We start from the raw sequence: 17,887 nt of genomic DNA, 5'->3' as shown, positions 1-17,887 counted from the left end.
GTGTCACCACTGCATGTAATTTAAAGATATATATATACACGGCACATTTTACAGCAATTAAGAGGTTGATTCGTTGTTGATTGATAATTGATGCAATCATTCAATTAATCTTGTATTTTCCTTTATGACGTCAAAACAAGTGCTGTGTAAGATTTGAAAACTCATCATTGCACACCGAATAGACTAATGTGGAGAGAGACAAATATATATTTACCTTGGTAAGTTATTGCATTTATAAGCAGCAGTCGATGTTTTCTCAAGTTTGTCTCATTTATTATGCGGGACTTTCAATGTGTAGTTTGTGCAATGCGCCTGTTTTTAACTGAATGTATTTTCGTTCTGTGGTGAAGGTCCTGCCGCGTGAAGTTGAGGTGAATCGGGTTTGAAATAGGGTTGGAGTTTGTTTTGCCTGCATAAGCAATGGAGTTGGAATGCGTGATTGGGATTATTAACGATGCTGTGTGTAAATAGACATCGTCTTGATCTGCAACATTATTCATACCCGTGTTTTTAATAATAATAATAAAATCGCAAGCGCATCTTTAACTAATTTCGTATCTTCATGAATTAAGCTTGCAGAAAAACATGCTTGTGTGTTATATGGAAACTTTGTTTTTATTCTAGTCTAATTTATTTTGATAGCAGGATTTTTCAATAAAGCATTTTAGTAATGTAAATGCTGTTTCACTCCAGTGCGTTTTTTATTCTGTTTTCTGTATTCAGACTAATTAAATAAGCACTTGATTGGTGTTGGTGTCAATGTCTGTGTCTATTCGTGCGTGCGTGCGTGCGTGCATGCGTGTGCGTGATATACAGCGCACAATAATCATTTCAAAACCTACAGTGACCAAATACTGTGTTGTAATTGTAGGAAAGTGCCCATGAAGTATGCAAGAGAGGTCAGTATGGAGTAATATATTTGGTACTATATAATAATATTAATAAACTGCTCTTCACAACTTTGCTCCAGTTGTTCGCTGTGCTGTCCTGGGCTTTGGCAGCCCTCATGTCCTCCCCTGATTCCTCGGCGCTTTCTGCTCTGGGGTCCCTGCCCCTCGGTTCTCTCCTCCAGGCCCGAGCGCCCACTGACTCCCCGGCACTGAGAACATGCAGACTATCGGCAGAGGACAGCTTCTGTGAGGGGTGAGCGGTGGGTGATTTGATATCTCTAGTTAGGACTGTATAATGTGTATTATTATTATTATTATTATTATTATTATTATAATAAATGTAGGTGTTAGTGGAGTTATGGGGTTTAAAAAACCAAGTTAAACTTAAGTAAATGTGATCCCCCACCAAAAACTATAGAAGTTGCGATGAGAGGAGAATTTCTATAAGTATAAACCAACTGGGTTGCTGGAGTAGAGTGGGACAGTGTCCTCAGTAGATGCCAAGGGATTGTATTTTTACTGTAGAGTCGATTTGACAGTTTACGTAGGTAACTTTGTGCCTGGTGCGTGTGGGTCATGGCAGCATGTCTGACTCCTTGGGCAGGAGTTCCTGTGAGCTCAATGAGACGTTCGAAGAGGATTCTTCCGAGGGCAGGGAGTGGAGGCCCCCGGACTCAGAGCTGATCAGGAGGATCCACACCCAGGTGGAGAGCTACCTGTCGGACGAGAGCCTGGCCGAAGACGCCTTCCTCCTGAAACACGTGCGGAGGAACAGGATGGGCTACGTCAGCATCAAGCTGCTCACCTCCTTCAAGAAGGTACGAGGAATGAAGCACAAATATAGTAGAACCTCCTTTAGCCAAACTGCCCTGTTCAAACGTTTTCCATGAGCCTGCAGCAGTTTGAGTAAGAGGTTTTGCACTAGACCTACAGTACATCCTCACAGAACCCCGTTCTTGAGAACAGTTTGGGCCAGTGGAAAAAATTTACATTGACGGCTGTGGTGCCCAATGCTGCTGTTCTCTCTAAAATGTAATCTGCTGCAATTGTTGCATATGTGGCGTAATTCCTTTCTGAAATCTAGGAAGCTTTGAGAAGTGTGCTGCATTGTGCTCGCTCTCCCTTTTGCAGGTACGATACTTAACTAGAGACTGGCAGACCACTTTGCACGCTCTCCGCTTCTCCGAGGCCCTGGTGGTCAACGAAGAAGGGACGAAGGTTCGGCGGAGGAAGCCAGTCTCGGAGTCTCTCATCGGCATCCCCCCCAGCAAGCTGCTGCTGGCCTGGAACCTGCCAGGCGAGCCCCAGGCTCCGGGGAGCTCGCCAGACCCAGGCCAGCGCAACTTGATGGAGACGGCGATGGGAGTCTTCGGGGCTCACGGCACCATCAGCTCCCTGCGCATCCTCCGGCCCGGCAAAGAACTGCCTTCTGAGCTCAAGAGGCACGCCTTCAAGTACCCGGAGCTGAGCAGCAAGGTCTGTGCCCTGGTGGAGTACGAGTTCCTCGATGGATCCCGGAAGGCTTATGAAGGGCTGAGGGCCCAGCAGTGCGTGGCCGGCAGGGAAGGCATAAAGGTGGTCCTCCTGGGAGGCCGGGGCATCAGGAAGAAGAACTACGTCCTGGACCCCGAGGAGTCTGAAGATCTGGACGAGACCAGCGAGAGCAAGCCCCCCAAGAAGCCCACCCGCAAGTCCAAGCGCTTCCCCTATGCCCTGGAGGACTCCTCGCTGTACAGCTCCTCAGAGTCAGATTTTGCCCCTGCCTCGCCCGTCCCAGTCCGCAGGGTCGCCCGCCCCCAGGCTCTCTACGGCAGCCCCCTCGCGAGCCCCAGGGTGGCACCCGCCTTCCGGCCAAATTCCTTCAGCAGCCCCCTGGCCGCCGACTCTCTTGGCAGCCCCGTTCTCCCGCGCAAGCTGTTCGCCAGCGGGCACTGCCCCTCCCCCCTGGCTGCTCCCGAGCTCAGCAGCCCCTCACTAGTGTCCGGATCGAGTCCTGAAGGCTCCCGGAGGTCGGTGGACGTCTCCTCGGACAGCGGGATCCTGATGGGCAGCCCCTGGGTTCAGCGGCGTAAAATGGCAGCTGCCCAAGCCTTCGTTTCGGAGAAGGTGGTTCTGGTGTCCAGCCTGGGGAAGAAAGCTGTGGAGTCGACTGTGCCGTCCTCGGCGCTGATCCGCCAGCCACGTGGCCCTGACGGCACCAAAGGCTTCTTTAACTGCATCGGCCGGGGAAAACTGATGCTGAGACATTAAGGCTGTGTTTATACTAAAAAGGAATCCAGTTTGTCCACGAGTCGAACTCCAGTTTACACATTTCAAGTTGCGGGATATTTTTTCCCCCACATGGGGGTGGAAAAATTATGTTTGCACTAAGGTCCAAAGTTGTCAGGTTATCTCCATATAAATCTGTTTTAATAAAATTATTTATAGCTGCATAGGGATTAATTATAGTGGTCACTATATAAATTGGTGTTCCTCCTGTAGAGGTTTGACTGCAATCTATGAAAGCTCATTATTGTTTGGGTAGCACTTGCTAAGGGACTTGTTTTCCTGGACTAGGATCGCATAGGAGGAGTGGTGATGTTTCTTTATCGTTTTTTGTTTTTTTGTTTTTTTTCTCCCCAGTACATTTTTATCCAAAAAGTTTAGTACTTGTTCTAGCCAATGCTGTTAGTGTTGTGTGTCTGTCCTGGTTTGAAAAAATATACCTTTGTTCTAAATTGCAATATATATGCCTACAAGAGCAAAGTGTTTTTTTGTAGTAAATTGTGTTGTGCATTTTTGTAACTTTGACTTCCTACATGCTTCATGATGAATAAATAAAGATGTACAAGTAATATTTTTGTGTACTCTGGGTATAATGTAGCAAGAACAGAAAACTAGAGTGGTTTACTAGCTTTGCTTTAAGATCAGTGGTTTGAGTCTGAGTGAATTAAGTCTATGCAAGAGATGGTACAGGAACAGTTAAACCCCAGTCCTGCTTTTTGTAATGCATTAACCCTGTAAGGTACACCAGGAATGGAGCAGTTGTTCAAATGGTTTCTTCTTAAAATACATTTTGAGAGTGACTCAAGAATCACGAGGCGTAAACGGACAATTTGGATGACCAGATCCAACCTGTCAGTAAACCTCGTTTTGTGCACCTCATTGCAAGAATAAGAAAGTTGGCATCATTTTTTTTTTCTGTGCAAATCTGCAATGTCTTTGTTGCTGCGATGTTGTAGGGCACAGATACTAAAGCTTTTATTCTTAAAACGGAAAGAATCGTTTCTGATTTAAAGGCAGCATCTGGTTTCCAGTTCCACAAACTATTTCTGAACTTGGGTAAAGTAATTTTAAAGGATTAAAAAAGCAGAGAGAGATCATATGTATATATGTATTTTATTGAAGCCAATATTTGGATACACTTACACATTATGACCCCCCCCCCCCTCCCCCCCTCCCCAAACAGGCAAGATTATTAAAGCATCAGGTTTGTTTATTGTCATGTTAAAATATGTATCTTGGTCCAATAGGCCAGCCCTGGTATGTGCGATGACGGAACACAACATGGTCCAGGCTACTAATGTGGAACACAATGCATGTTCAAAATCTGCAGTTGCTGAAAAATATTTGGTGTTTTATCTTATTCTACGAAACATTCAAGACGAGAAAACTATCTATTGCATCCTATACGTGTTTACTGAAACAAGCTTGTCACTTAAAAGAACCTACTTTCAGCAAGAGCATTTCTACAATATCCCAGAAGTGCCTTCCTAAGTATAATACACCTCTACCACCGAACACCTTGTGCATTGCTTCATTCTGCTGTCTAACACATGGACTGCAGTCTGAGGTACTGTCGGCTACCAGTCTACACTCTTGCATGGTTTCCAACTACAGTCCAGTTACTAAGGCAATGCCTGGTACATTTAAAGGCATCTACATACATGATTAAAGCTCAAGCAAGTGAACCGTTTGCATTCAGACCTGTATGTGTAATATTTCTTGCTTCCTTGGTCGGTATAGGCCACCTTAAATATACAATACAATAATACTCCTTTATAGATGGTTAATGCGTGAAGTGTTTCTTGAAATTACAAAAGAACACTGCTGTACTACACTGATTACATCTTATATATGCGGTTTATAATGGATAAGTGCGGAGCGTTTAGTAGACTGAAGATAAGAGTGTGTCCCTGCTGTTCAAGTCCATTCTCACAAACACTCTCGCTGGGGTCTAAACGAGAAGGGGTTATTTCAATGCAATACCGGTGCATGAGGAGTTGTGATGCAAAGCAATGTGACTGCTTTCAGTAAAATTACATTTTTAAAGACCAGCTTTCGTTATGTTTGCAGCAGAGCATGCAGAATGTACGAGGTGCCGCCCTCTGACAATGAGACAAGATGTTCATTCAAAATGAAATCATAACATTCGATGTGCAAATCATTCACAGCTTAAACAACAATCCTAGAATCTAGCAGTGTTGCTCTGAAGAGCGGAATGGACAGGTTTTTGGTGACCGTGAACGGAATCAAAAATGGTGACCCAGGTTTCAAACATTAAAGGTGCAATTTAAGGCTACCAGAAGGGCAGGAATTAGAAAGGGACCCCAGATATCGAAGCGAGACCCCTCGGGTTAACGCGGGTTACCCTTTTGCTTCTCTATTTGAGAAACGGAATCACTAAACCTGAAGCAACATACTAAAAGACAGACTAAAGTCAAAAGGTACAAGTTGCATAGTTTCTGCTTCACTGAAGCAACTAGACAATCTGTGCTGAACACAGGTTCTCAAATCTGCCCCTCATGCACCCCGAACCGTGATCTGTTATTAAAACCAGAACATTATACAAAATGTTATGTAGATCTCTTGTAGTACCGTTTTGAGTTTACTGTTTCTGCAGTTTCTTTTTAATTTAGTCATAAAAGATCATACAGTAATCTCTAGTTACAGACGGGAAAGCTGATAAATATTAAATATTTGGTACTGGGGTCCCTGAAGGTTAAGAGTTGAAAACCAGTGCTTTAGGAAGGCAATGTGCTTTTTGTTTTTTATGAAGCACATAAACACATTGAACGCTAGACACAAGTGAACTTGTTGTATGTATGTATGTACTAAACTGACATTACCTTCATAATCAGCACCAAAGTAAGAGGTGTTTGAGCTGAGAGTTGCACAACAGCAGGCTTTAGTTCTGTTTTGTCAAAATGCTAAATATTGGAATAGTGGTCAATGGTACCCAATATGCAAGAAGATTTAGTGCACACACACACACACACACATATATATATATATATATATCTCCCCAATAACTGCTGTTAGCATAAATATTATACAAAAAAATAGTACCCTTTAAATTATAATATATATATATATATATATATATATATATATATATATATATATATATATATATGAATTTTCAAAAATGGTGCACATTGGTGCAAGTTTCCCCCCAAAGTAGTATATTTATAAATTACCCAGAAAAAAAAGAAATTAAAACAAAAATATAGATTTAACTATTTAAAAAAAATAACCACATAGTTTACTTTACCCAATCCCTATAACCAAACAAGTGCTTTTAAGACCTAGATCTGAAGTTTACCAATTTAAAAGATAAAAAAGAAAACTGCTTTCAATGATCAGTTATAACAGCCTGTGGTATGGATAAAGATACGCAGGGCCAGCTTCACATAAACAAAGTGAAAAAAAAAAAAACCAATGGTATTGCTGTAACGACACAGATTTCTGCAGCCACATTGCTACAGAATGCACCACAATTGAAAAGTCCCCTTTAAGTGGAACAAACAAAGCTTTTAAAAAAAATGTATTAAAATATAGATATTTATATTTATATACAGTAATTGCAACTTTCTTTGTGTGCTAGAACTAGATACAAAAAAAAAAAACCTGAAAGACAGAATCTTACAGCAGACTACTTCTTTTGTTTTCTCTTGAGATGTTGGTCTAGCTGCGTGCAGCTGGCAGTTTTCTCCCGCGCACGGGCCGCAGCCCATTGCAAGCACACTGTTGCCCGCTGTGTGTGCCTTGGACTGCACTTATGGGCCACAGACCAGGGCCATTCAGGAGTCTTACCTTTTGGCCCTAAGCGTCCGTTCAAGAGAAGCTGTTGGAATGTACCAAAGCCCCTACAGCTCTGGCCAAAGGTTCTGCATCACCCCTCTAGAATGAATGAATTTTGCTTCATCAAGCCGAATGAAACCTGCTGAGTCATGTTGCACTTACATATTCTTAACGAAAAAAAAAGTGACATTTCAAAGTCTAGAAATACTGTACTACTATTATGGCTTCCGGTAGACTTTTGCAATATAATTGTATAGTTTATTTGATTACATGATAAATAAAAGATCTAAATTATGTTCCTATACTTGTTTTTGTTTTTTTTTGTTTTTTAATTACGTCCTAGAATTCAAGGTGATGCAATCCTTTGATTACAGCTATACATGACCGGTGGTAGCAGCTGCTCACTTGCCTGCTCAACTCTATACAGTTGTCCCAAACATGGTTTCGTCCAGGTCCTGCTCGTCAATGTCATCCTCGCTGAGTGAGAAATCCTTGTGGTTCACAAGTCTGTTGGAGCTACAGTTTGAATGAGCCAGCTCATCCGCAATAGACATGCTCATCACTGTGTCCCCTCCCCCAGCCACTGAGCCCAGCCGCTCAGCCTCCGCGATGTAGGAGAGCATGCTGTCCAGCAGGGGGCGGCTCTTGCAGATGTTGTTCAGTATCTGGCTCCTGTGTCTCAGCTGCAAGATCAAACCGTCTTTCTCTTTGATGATGCACTGGAACTTCTGAATAGTCTCCTCTGAGCTGCACAGCTTTTCATGCAAGAAAGTGATTTCCCTTGGAAACAAAAATAAAGAAATTCTTATTGAGTAATAGATTTTGTGGTTATGGATTTTGGCACTAGATTGGCTTCATTTTGATTTTGGACAATTGAAAAATCTTTACAAACTGTAAATGCATTCTCTTTGCATCTCAATCTACTGCATGTCGATTCGCGATCAGAACAGACCCATCAAATGAGAAGTCACCCGCATGTGAATGAATCACGTGTTCGTGCTAGCGCTGCTCTGCTATTAAACGGTTGCTCGCGTCCTTCCCAGTGTAATTGGATTCAGAGCTTAATTTAATACTCGCTCATTTGCATATCTTTCACCCCGCTTAAAAAAATGCTTTACTTTATCATGTTAAATCTGCTGGCTCTTTGCCAAAATTTAAGATGAAGCGTTTTTTCTTCTGTTAGTTGTCAATGTTTTGATTACCAGTTCTACTGATTCTGTAGCTGTAAGTAGTTTCATAACCCACGCAGCAATCAGAATTGGGGGCAGCAGTGTGGAGTAGTGGTAAGGGCTCTGGACTCTTGACCAGAGGGTCGTGGGTTCAATCCCCAGTGGGGGATACTGCTGTTGTACCCTTGAGCAAGGTACTTTACCTAGATTGCTCCAGTAAAAAACCCAACTGTATAAATGGGTAATTGTATGTAAAAATAATGTGATATCTTGTAACAATTGTAAGTAGCCCTGGATAAGAGCGTCTGCTAAGAAATAAATAATAATAAAATAATAATAAGAATAATACCAAGGAGATATATGTTCATATTGTTTCATCTGTTAATAACACTAACAAGCTTAATTATTTCTGATGTCAGGTCATCAAGGACTATGAACAGCTGGTTAACAACCAGGTCAAAAGTGCCCGGCACCTTTCTCTAGCACAGAGCGGGATTACACCAGGGTGTCTACCTGTCCTTGGCCTCTGTGATTTCCTGAGTGGCGGCCCGCAGCTGCTCATCTTTTCGGATGAGACTCTCCGCCTGTTCCCGCACCGTGTTCTCCGCCGCCGCCAGCCGCCGCTCCAGCTCTGACACACGCCGGTGCACCGCGGCGAGGTGCGCGTTAGCCTCTTTGATTTGGACCGGTGAGGGTGCGGACATGTCAGCAGCCCCAGCGGACTATCCTAGAATATGAGACCTGCTTCCTCCGGTTCCTTCTTGCACGGTCCGGCTTCTCTTTCCAGTTCTTTAGTCACAGTTTTCGCGTCATACTGAAATGTCTTGTTTTGACTGAGACAGGGTCACCTGCTTGGACTGAATTACGAGTCTCAAGTCAGGGACTATACTGACCGTGCGAGTGAATACGGTCGGTAACTTCAGTGTACACGAGGTACCGCATCGTATAACATATCGCTTTGTTTGTACGGCTAAAAAAATGTACGCGCCTTTTTTTAAATAATTAAGATCCCGTTTTTAATGTTTATTTATTTCAACCTGCTGTTGTCAAACCCTAGTGACTGGTCAGCATTACATTAATGTCCAAGTTAAATGAGCCCAAATTAACACTGTAACAGCCTCGTAATTGATTACCCGTTGTCTTTTTTTTAAACTGGCTGCCTCACTTTCTGCGAATTATTACAAGATAAGTGTTAATGGTTAACTTTTAACGATTGTAAACTTGCTCTCAAGTTGCTAACCTGTAGCTGTAAACACAGAGCGAAACACCGGAACCGGAAGCTGCCGTTGCTGTGTGACTGTGTTGTGGTAGCGAGGTGCCACTGCGCCTGCGCAAAAAAAATTAAAACTTGCCACAGCTGAGTTAACACGCATGCGGGTGTCATTAAACCTTTTATTTGCGTCGTCTGACGTGCACAATGACACAGGTTTTGGGGAGGGGAGGGCAGGAGGGGTTGCATTAGATTTCAGATCATGTAAACAAACTGGACTGCAAACAACGTCACCTGATGCACCGCAGAAGTGCATTAATATAGAGAAAGGACACCGGTTATTGTGACATTGTGACAGAGGGGAAGCATTTGATGTTTTTTTTTTTGTGATGGATGTTAGATGTTGGATTAAGACTTGTGATTCTAATTGTATTGTGGCTGATTACAAAACGGGTTTAGGGGTTAAATTCAATGCAACATAAAACGCACACAAATTCAAATAAACACATGCAAGTCAAACAAAGTCACAAAAAAACAATTCAGGAGCACCTGCCAAAAAAAAAAAGTCTCAGCTACTCGGATATGTTTATTTATTTAAAACCTCTTTAGAGATACCAGAACACCCAGTTTCAGTTCTTCCTAAAGTTTATTCCAAGACCATGGAGCAAGAATTCGGAATGACGGTTTTTTTAAACATTCCGTTCCAACGTTAGGAACTGTTGAATTACAGCCTGAGATCTTAGACTGTAAGTACCGGTGATACATTATAAACACCTTATTTCTCCCCTAATCTTTTTCTGGAACTTTCAAGACAAACACGATACCGTACGTCTCAAAAGCGTCAAAGTCTGTAACACTGTGCGCACACTGTACTACTGCACATGCGCAATCACTGGGCGTGTTTATTGGACTCTTCTAATTTCTGTACAAATACACATATATTTTAATATACATACAAACACACATGCATATTTAGAACCAAACTAAAGTTACGAAAATGATGACGTCATTGCTCGAACACCCCTCTTGTGGCAAATGTTCCGCGTTTACACTCCTGTGTGTTTGCTCTCAGGACATGTGTTAATAAAGTTTTTGACGAGCCCGCAGGATCTCGCGGTATCTCGCGGTAAGTGGTGCCCCGTAGCGGTGCCCTTGCAGTTTTCGGTTCCAAGATGGGTTACTGGGATCTGGAGGATGGGAAGGACTGCGTAGAGAAGACATGGATCACCACAAAGCTGGCGACAGCCGTGGGTGAGTGAGGCTCACCCATCTTGAAAACGATCGCAAGCATTGGGATTGCAACAGTGCCAAAGTAGAAACGGGGCCCGTGTTGTGCTTCTGACTGCACACCAGAGCGGGCAAAGGCAGGTTGTTCATAATAATAGCGGCTGTGTTACTTTGGTACCGGACCCTCGCAAGCTTGATAGCGTGAACAGACTTTTGAAATCCACTCTGTCCCGAGTAGGCTGACCGTGACTGCGTTGTTGTGACATTATAACCCGAATAACTGGTTTTCAACAGATACAAACACGCTTACCAGTACTTAGTCAGGGATGACAATAAGACTTCTTACGAGCTTGTTTAGCCGCAGTGTAAGGTAACAAGAGTCTTCTTATTGAACTCGCAGTAAATGGAGCAAACTGCCATGCAATGGGGGTCTTATTTCCACCCCTGTGTGTTATTTATTCGTGTTGTTTTGTCTCTGCTTAGGGCTGGTTGGCTCGGCCTTTCACATTGCAGCGTTCCAGCCCGACTCTGCCATTCAGGCTGTGCAGAGAACAGCCACAGGCACCATCGCTATGGGTGAGTGTCATCCCTTCCTTCCCTGAAGACCCTTTTCTCCTTTCCTCTTCCCTGACACGGCACCTCGTCTTTGGTGCACATACAGGAATGGTAACGGCTGAATAGGGCTTTGATCTGTTGCCGGCTTCACTGTGCGCCTAATTGGGGATGAGGGAGTACAATGTCTAATGTGTCTTATTAAGCTATTTGAAACTGCAATGCAAGGGGGTTAGTTCCATTTCCTGGCTTTAGGAATGACATCATTTTTCAAGTTCAGCTTCTACCTGTAGAATAGTCTTTCTATGGTTTTCCTTTATGTGTGTGGGTGGGTATATCTAGGTACGTCTGTGTGATCGCACTTCAGTGCTGACCGGGACTAGAATGTGCCTTTGTGTCCATTCAAATCCAGTGACGTGCCGCTGAAATTCAGGACGGAGCAGCGCTTCGGTATTCAAACGACACTGCGCGCTCCTCCAGCTGCGAATAAAAACCGAACGAACGAAAGGGAATGCCGTGCCTGAATCGTGCTGTGCCATTTCTCCTGCAGCGTCTCTGGGGGCGATCTTCGGGATCACCACCTGCTTGAGCGCGCAGGCTCGCGAGACGCCCGATGACCCCTTGAATTATTTCGTCGGTGGCTGTGCGTCTGGGATCTTTCTTGGAGTCCGGAGTAAGTAAATCAGTCGGGTTCGCCTTTCTCCTCCCATCCAAACTCTGTCCAGCTCTTGACTTTCGTCTCTGCTTTGGACAGAAAACTGTGTGTTATGGTTGGAGATTGAAGCTAGGTAAACGCACTACAGCCTGCTAGTGTAAGGAAACACGATAATGAGTTAGTTATTAAGCAATGATATCAGTTACCAGTTTGTGGAAGAAGCATCGGGCATGACGTGTTTATGGAGGATCTTGATGCTTCTCAAATGCACCTCCAAGTGCCTGTCAGTTTTACTGAGACTCTTAGGCAATAAAACATTCTTTCCCTGCTAGCAGCCAGATAAGCGCATGCTTTGCACAGCTGCACTCAGTCATAGTTTTATAGTCTTTTCATTAACTCTGCATTAATCTCTATAAAACTTTGAATGTATTTCTTGTGTCTGCAGCTCACAGCTACATGACTGGCACCACAGCCTGCCTGGGACTGGGTGCACTAGCAGCCCTTACCAAGGTTGGGAAGAAGGAAGGCTGGAGGATATCGGGAGCGCCCAGGCTTTAAACTCTCACACTGACCTACACAATCCTCGCATAACCTTGTACATTGCTAAAATATCTCTTGTTAAATAAAGTTTAAAATAAAAAATCTATTAAAGGTAATACAGTAATAATCTGTAATTATTATTATTAGTTTATTTGGAAGACGCCTTTATCCAAGGCGACTTGCAGCTGCTGCAGGGCAAGACAAGGTTACAGTGCAAAAACAACATTTAAATACAGTGTAGTTTACAGTAAGTGCAAATACTGCTAGAACACAATATGAGATAACAACTTCTGATTAAGACAGTTTGTATCTACGCTAGTGCAAGGATTATACAGCAAACCTTTAGGGGATGATTTAAACTAGGAATGGATTTAAATTTAAATATATTCCCTGAGGAGTCTGTATCTCCTCCTTTTAAATGCTTTTAAACATTATTATCAAAACAACGCACCACTAAAATTGTACTTTTATTTTTTGACCAGAAGAGGGCAGTACTGCCGCACTGTGAACCAGCTTGCTATTGCGTCTTATAAATTATTCTCTCTGGATAGCCCAGTGGAAATGCAACATCTAATTTCCAATAAGATCAACCCACTGCACAGAGAAAACCTCACATTGTATTGGGCGCAGTATTCAGTAAGTCATTAAGAATGAATGACACATTGCTGAAATCTTCATAGCGCGGATGTTGAAAGCACACTGGGATTACTGCATCATTCTTAAGTAGTTGCTGGTAACAGAAAAGACGCTAAAAAGAAGAACACTAAATACCTCAGCCCCGTTTTATCTCTAAAATAATCTTGCTTGTGTTTTCCACTAGCGGGGAGGTTAATTATGTTTTGTTTTTTTAAAATAAATAATATGATTGAAGGAGGCGCCTTCTTTCGAGTGTAAAATGAACACTTATTTTCCTTCTTCCTCTAACAATAACAATTTAGAATGTCAAATTACGTTCGCAGCAATTCCCCACTCGGCTCAAGAAAACTGAAGGTTCAGCGGGCGTCCTCCGATCTCATGACCAGGGCCGATTGTCTCTTTTACACCCAGGACTCTGGAGCGGATGTCAGCAAGCTCCTGGCCTCTCCAGCCCTCTGGGTGTCTGCTTCCACCCACCAGGCGCCTGGCCAGTAGGATCCGCTGTAGCGCGATGAGGAGAAACAGATCCTGCCATTTTTGCCTCCCTAATCTGCGGGAGCGCCAGAGCAGGCTATTAAATAATCAAAACTCAGAATTGTGGGTCAGTTCCACAGCAAATAAACTTAAAGCTGAATCAGAAAATATGGGTTACTTTCCAAAAACAAATGGGTTGCATATGTGTCTCATGTTGGATCTTAATGTAATGCAGTTCTTGGAAGGAATCGGCAAGATAAACAGTTGTAATAATCAACAGTGCTGTAGTTAAGAAGTTGGTTACAAACTTGTGTTGAGTGGCATAAAACAATGGTTGTGCATGATAAGATTTTCAGGAGGAGATGTGGGGTACAGCAAGGTCTTAAATGCCATAGTGGTCAGTTCATTTTTAATTGTATTAAGGTACAGGGGTTGCATTATAGAAACTAAACCATGTGACTACATTTCCATGAGTTCTTTTTTTTTTAAGTCATGAGACATATTGCAACACAAATACTGAACAAACTCCAGAACCTGTATGTCATGGTTTTTCAAGACGTAGACTTCATATATAAATTCGCTTGACCTTGACTGTTACGGTAGACAGTTGGGATGGGCAACTTTTTGTTAATCTATTGGGCTCCATTGCCTGTTGCTTAACGTGGCTCTAGTTCAGTGGCCTGCGCCCGTGGGCCAATCAGTGCTGTGTCTGTGGTGGCTCATGACAATCTGCAATGCTGACGTAGTAGCAGAGGAACCAAAGCCTCTTCGTCGACTGTCCTGTGCTCTTAATCTCTGCTTTTGTGCCATTTGAGAAATCAGCGTTTGAATGTATTTTATTTAAAGGACAGTTATGAGGCTCTTGACCTTAGGAGAAAAGCGCAAATGTGCCCAGGGCCAAAACACTGCGCTCACCAGTGCTCTGGATAAACTTGTGATTTCTGGATGGATGGAGGGAGGGAGGGAGGAGGAGGAATGATGGAATCTGGCACATCTGCCAACTGGCAGGGCCTCTGCAAGTTATTATTGGGGAGGGAAAAAAACAATTAAGAGGGATTTCCATTATTTGGAGAGAGTCGTAAACGTTGATCCCAGTGCAATTAAAGGATTTGCAGAACTCGGTCTGCACTTGGGTCCTGTCTGCTCTTTGAATTCTTTTCAAAACAATATCTTAGAGACAAGACCCAGAACAATGAATCTAGTTGGGTATGTGATCCGGAGCTTACACACCAGACTGGGAACGGGAAATGAAATGTCACTTACCATCCTGGAAGCTGCTGCTGCTGCAATAATAATACATGAATACGCCTGCTTCAGGAGCCCAAGGCTTCATTTCATCTGCAGGACAGTTCACAATGGCTTCTGGGTGACTGAATAACATGTGCAATTGGATGGTTAAAAGTACAGAATGAAAATTATGCACATTCCAGTTAAGAAATTCACCACCGCACTGCACTGTTAGCCAAGATCTAATTGTTTGTATATTGCTGCAGCGAAGAAAGATAACCATATATCTATCAGGCAAACAGCCTGCAATGCATTGCAAATCTTCATTCCAAAACCTATTACACAACATGCGTGTCTGCCAGAGCTACAGGAAAAGTGACTCGCAGTGTTTTATATTCCAATGGAATGGGTTGTATTGCTTGTCATGGGAGCCCCTAGCACAAACCAGGGCTGGTGTACGTTACACTGAACAAGCCTGTACAGTAATAGTGAAAATGATGTACACAGTACAGTAGGTGTTGGGAAACGCACCCTTTTCTTCAAACCACAGATTGCCCAATCTGATAAGGAGTAGTAAGGACTCATCACATACCTGGTGATGCTTGAGAATCCATTTTTCAATTATAAAAAATAAATAAAACTAGTGTCGTTCTACCGATAGCTCTTCTGTAGCTGCCTTTGTGCCACCCTTGCCTCGTACGAACCATCGCATAGCCATGCACTGCCTTGCCGTTGAAGATCATTTTGGAAGGAAAGACAGACATGGCTTCAATGCCCTTGTAATCTATTGAAGTAGTTTTTGCATGTCATGCTTTATTTTATAGCACTACTAAAGAGAAGTAAAGTCAAAGGAATATACAATACGTCTAGATTAAAGAGTAAGTAGATTCAGATTGCATGTTTGAGATTGCTGTAGTTTGGCTGGAAATACACTGCTGTACACTAGATGGTGCTGCTGCTTCTTACTAATCCAAAGACACTAGCTTATATTACATATGCCCATGACAGGCAACAAGAGCCGGAGAGCAGCTCCTGAGCTCCTTAACACAGACTTATCACAAGAATACATGCCGTCTGAGCAATCGCAGCAGGGACCTTGTGAAAGTTTCCTCTAGTAAAAGCCTAGCAAAGTGTCACAAAGCATAGTGAAAACACGGCAAACCAAAGTAAACTATGGTAAATGCATAGTATAACAATGGGAAAAGCATGGGAAAACTGCAGAAATGTCATGCAAAAGTACAGTGATAAACTTTTACAAGGGTGACCCACCGAGAATGATTGCAAACATCAAGAAAAGATAACAGTAAATATGTATAACGTAATGACAAAATATACTACAAAACAAAGATGCTGCAAACACTGAAATCGACATAAAAAACTGCGCTTTCAGTGTTTTCAGACTCCCTGAAATACAAACAAATCCAACCTGCGCCCTTCACAAACTCAACGGACTCCTCAGAGAATTCTATGCCGCAGTGAGAAAGTCAGAGGACAGTTCTCTGCCAAAAAAAAAAATTAATAACTGCTATGGAATTCAAAAACAGGGCTTTCTTTAGAGTCATAAAACTCATAGTGGGAAACTAAAGGCCCTTCGGGAAGAACTATAGTTATGCCCAGGGCTTCGGGCAATATAGTCCTCTATTAGTAACTAGTTCTTCCCTCGGGGGCCATAGTTTCTCACATTACACCTCCTCTCCAGTCCATATTTGCTATATATATATATATATATATATATATATATATATATATATATATATATATATATATTCACAAATTTCAAATTTCCCTTGACAAAGTATGTTAAACATACCGAAACATTGGTATTTTTAACAAGTTCATGTCTCCACAGTTTTAAGAAAAGCAAGTATGTATTCACAGGGTGTAGTTTGGAGTGGGGTGTGGGGCTGATGATGGGTGAAAGAGTTACTGTACATCCTTTATCAAGCTGGAATTTCCATCCTGTGAGTCACTGGTGACTCATGAGGTAGGGAAGGGGAGCCATGGAGCTCTGAGGATCATGCGGTAGACTTGCCTTGACATGCACTTCCATACTGCAGGGGGTATAGCCAGCGCCTTGACATGCACTTCCATACTACAAGGGGGTATAGCCAGCGCCTTGACATGCACTTCCATACTGCAAGGGGTATAGCCAGTGCCTTGACATGCACTTCCATACTGCAAGGGGTATAGCCAGTGCCTTGACATGCACTTCCATACTGCAAGGGGTATAGCCAGTGCCTTGACATGCACTTCCATACTACAAGGGGGTATAGCCAGTGCCTTGACATGCACTTCCATACTGCAAGGGGTATAGCCAGTGCCTTGACATGCACTTCCATACTGCAAGGGGTATAGCCAGTGCCTTGACATGCACTTCCATACTGCAAGGGGTATAGCCAGCGCCTTGACATGCACTTCCATACTGCGTATAGCCAGTGGGAAGAATTATGCCTTTTCCCTCTTTCCCACTGTACAGCTCAGGAGCAGCTGCATTTAAATTTGTATGCCTCGTATGTTTTAATTTTCTAATTATTTCTTTTAATCAGGGTAGTGATATACATTTTTAACATTGGTTCTTTTATTCCAGTCTTGTTTTCCGACCCGCTGGCAGGAGGAGCTGGTGCTCCAGGCTGGTTTCTGATTAGCATGGTTCCCATTTGCACTAAACAAAGTGTTCATACTTCACACGGACGCACACAGATGCAGGTTTGTCCTCTGATGAACACTGGGGGAACATCAACACTTTGACAAGCACCTATTGTACAGAGAAATAATATTGCAATCTGTCCCCTGGGGCACTGGAGAGCAGTTTCACAACACGGGAGTGACTCTGAGATTAAAATGAAGTTTAAGTTAAAGGTTTTGGTATAAAACTGTGATTTAATGTTTGGATATATATATAAAAGGCAACTCTTGGCAGAGTGGGAGGTCATGAGCAGAGCTATTGGTTCCAAAACACAAGGAACGCTGTGTTTACCTTAAATTATAAAAGTGGAGATCAAACTCTTGATAAGGAGAGCGCGATCCATGAGGGGATTTTACAGCGGAATGGAAAGCCAGCGAAAAAAAAATCCATCTTTTTTTTTTTTTTTTCCTTCAGAAGGAGACATCCGCTTTGCCCTGGGAGTGGGTAACAACGTGTGATGAAACAGGAAATGAAATCATAGACACACCCAGATACCGTGGAGCCTCTTAACATGCAGTATATAAATGACATTGTGCCTTTTCTAAACTCCCAGCATAT

The 17,887-nt window shown here is 42.9% G+C and overlaps 3 protein-coding genes across 4 annotated transcripts; 2 read left to right on the top strand and 1 right to left on the bottom strand.

Annotated features, from left to right (window-relative positions):
- Positions 1–113: 113 nt before the first annotated feature.
- LOC131721038 (la-related protein 6-like) lies at positions 114–3,771 on the top strand. Of its 2 annotated transcripts, none has more exons than XM_059014010.1 (4): positions 114–218; positions 971–1,143; positions 1,495–1,708; positions 2,022–3,771. In XM_059014010.1, exons 2-4 carry the CDS (start codon positions 1,007–1,009, stop codon positions 3,138–3,140), a joined length of 1,470 nt encoding a protein of 489 aa, XP_058869993.1. In that variant the 5' UTR covers positions 114–218; positions 971–1,006; the 3' UTR covers positions 3,141–3,771. The 2 variants fall into 2 exon arrangements, with proteins under 2 accessions (XP_058869993.1, XP_058869992.1); XM_059014009.1 differs by lacking the exon at positions 114–218 and adding an exon at positions 255–371.
- Positions 3,772–4,611: 840 nt separating this feature from the next.
- On the bottom strand, positions 4,612–9,558 carry LOC131721039 (vimentin-type intermediate filament-associated coiled-coil protein-like). Its single transcript, XM_059014011.1, has 2 exons — positions 8,636–9,558; positions 4,612–7,733 (listed from the first exon to the last, which is right to left on the bottom strand). Exons 1-2 carry the CDS (start codon positions 8,824–8,826, stop codon positions 7,373–7,375), a joined length of 552 nt encoding a protein of 183 aa, XP_058869994.1. The 5' UTR covers positions 8,827–9,558; the 3' UTR covers positions 4,612–7,372.
- Positions 9,559–10,425: 867 nt separating this feature from the next.
- On the top strand, positions 10,426–12,422 carry LOC117401497 (NADH dehydrogenase [ubiquinone] 1 alpha subcomplex subunit 11). Its single transcript, XM_034002258.3, has 4 exons — positions 10,426–10,583; positions 11,043–11,135; positions 11,662–11,784; positions 12,212–12,422. Exons 1-4 carry the CDS (start codon positions 10,505–10,507, stop codon positions 12,322–12,324), a joined length of 408 nt encoding a protein of 135 aa, XP_033858149.1. The 5' UTR covers positions 10,426–10,504; the 3' UTR covers positions 12,325–12,422.
- The last annotated feature ends 5,465 nt before the right edge of the window (positions 12,423–17,887 follow it).

Source organism: Acipenser ruthenus, chromosome 47 (assembly GCF_902713425.1).
Source record: "Acipenser ruthenus chromosome 47, fAciRut3.2 maternal haplotype, whole genome shotgun sequence".
NCBI classification, from domain to species: domain Eukaryota; kingdom Metazoa; phylum Chordata; class Actinopteri; order Acipenseriformes; family Acipenseridae; genus Acipenser; species Acipenser ruthenus.
Note: the sequence above shows the minus strand (reverse complement) of the source record. Positions and strands in the feature narration are given on the sequence as shown.